The 1053-nt window shown below is 42.1% G+C and overlaps 1 protein-coding gene across 4 annotated transcripts in view; it reads right to left on the bottom strand.

Annotated features, from left to right (window-relative positions):
• LOC101846551 overlaps nt 1–1053 on the bottom strand; it is a 20835-nt gene that overhangs the window by 1571 nt on the left and 18211 nt on the right. For all 4 annotated transcript variants that reach the window (XM_013090524.2, XM_005112558.3, XM_005112559.3 and 1 more), the window contains exon 7: nt 66–161. In XM_013090524.2, the coding sequence (XP_012945978.1) occupies nt 66–161 (96 nt within the window). The remainder of the gene's footprint in view (nt 1–65; nt 162–1053) is intronic.

The following is a 1053-nucleotide window of genomic DNA, read 5'->3' as shown; positions in this document are numbered from 1 at the left end:
CCCGCAACAGTTTATACAGAAAATCTGCATCGGTTTCAGTCATCATCATCATTATCCCACATTACCTGGATTTTGAGCTCTGCAATTTCAGAAGTCCTGTGGTCCCTCTCTTCCTTCAAGATACAACAAACTTGGTCGTAACAGGCTTGTGAGCGTTGCAACTGAAAAGTCATTTATAAATGAGCTCAGGTCATAATAATAATAATAATTGCATTTATATAGAGCATATCCATGCTCAAGAGCATGCTCTATGCGCTTTACAACCATTATTACCCCAGCAGACCCTCTGAGAACACTCTGAAACATTCTCGGCTTCCACAGAAGCATACAGTGCAAGCTGCGGATTTCACGCGCTCAAGCACTATCAAACTGACAAGATCGTTCACTGTCTATAGCCGGGTACCCATTTCCACCTGGGTAAAGTGAGGAAAATTTGTGCAAAGTGCCTTTCCCAAGGACACAACGTCGGGCCCCTGACAGGATTCGAACTCACGACCTTACAGTTACGAGTCCGAAAGCCTAACCACTAGTCCACCGACGCCACACAATGCCGTCAATGGATGACAATTAGTCAACTGGTGACAATTAGTCAGCTGGTGACAATTAGTCAGCTGGTGACAATTAGTCAGCTGGTGACAATTAGTCAGCTGGTGACAATTGGTCAGTCGGTGACAATTAGTCAGTTGGTGACAATAATTATTTGGTCGCTTTTAAGGACAAGCCGGCCAAGTTTCCAAAAACCTTGACCTACACCAAAAGTGGACATTGACCTACCTATAGGAGAAGTTTGGTTTCATTGGTGTGTATATTTGTTTGGTTACAGAGAAAACTCTTCTTATTTTTTAAAGAAACTGACAAAAACTTTACCTTCGATTTTCTCAAAACAGCATTTTTCGGGATAGCCCCCTTGTGCTTATTACCCACTTATTAGTCAGTTGGTGACAATTTTATTAAGAAAAAAAAAAAAGACAAATAAAATAATAGTGAGTTCAGATTCAAGTAATGTCAGCAAGTGTCAGTGACACAGGGGTCAGATGGGTGGTCACTGGGGGG

The sequence above is a fragment of the Aplysia californica genome, unplaced genomic scaffold, assembly GCF_000002075.1.
Source record: "Aplysia californica isolate F4 #8 unplaced genomic scaffold, AplCal3.0 scaffold01319, whole genome shotgun sequence".
NCBI classification, from domain to species: domain Eukaryota; kingdom Metazoa; phylum Mollusca; class Gastropoda; order Aplysiida; family Aplysiidae; genus Aplysia; species Aplysia californica.
Note: the sequence above shows the minus strand (reverse complement) of the source record. Positions and strands in the feature narration are given on the sequence as shown.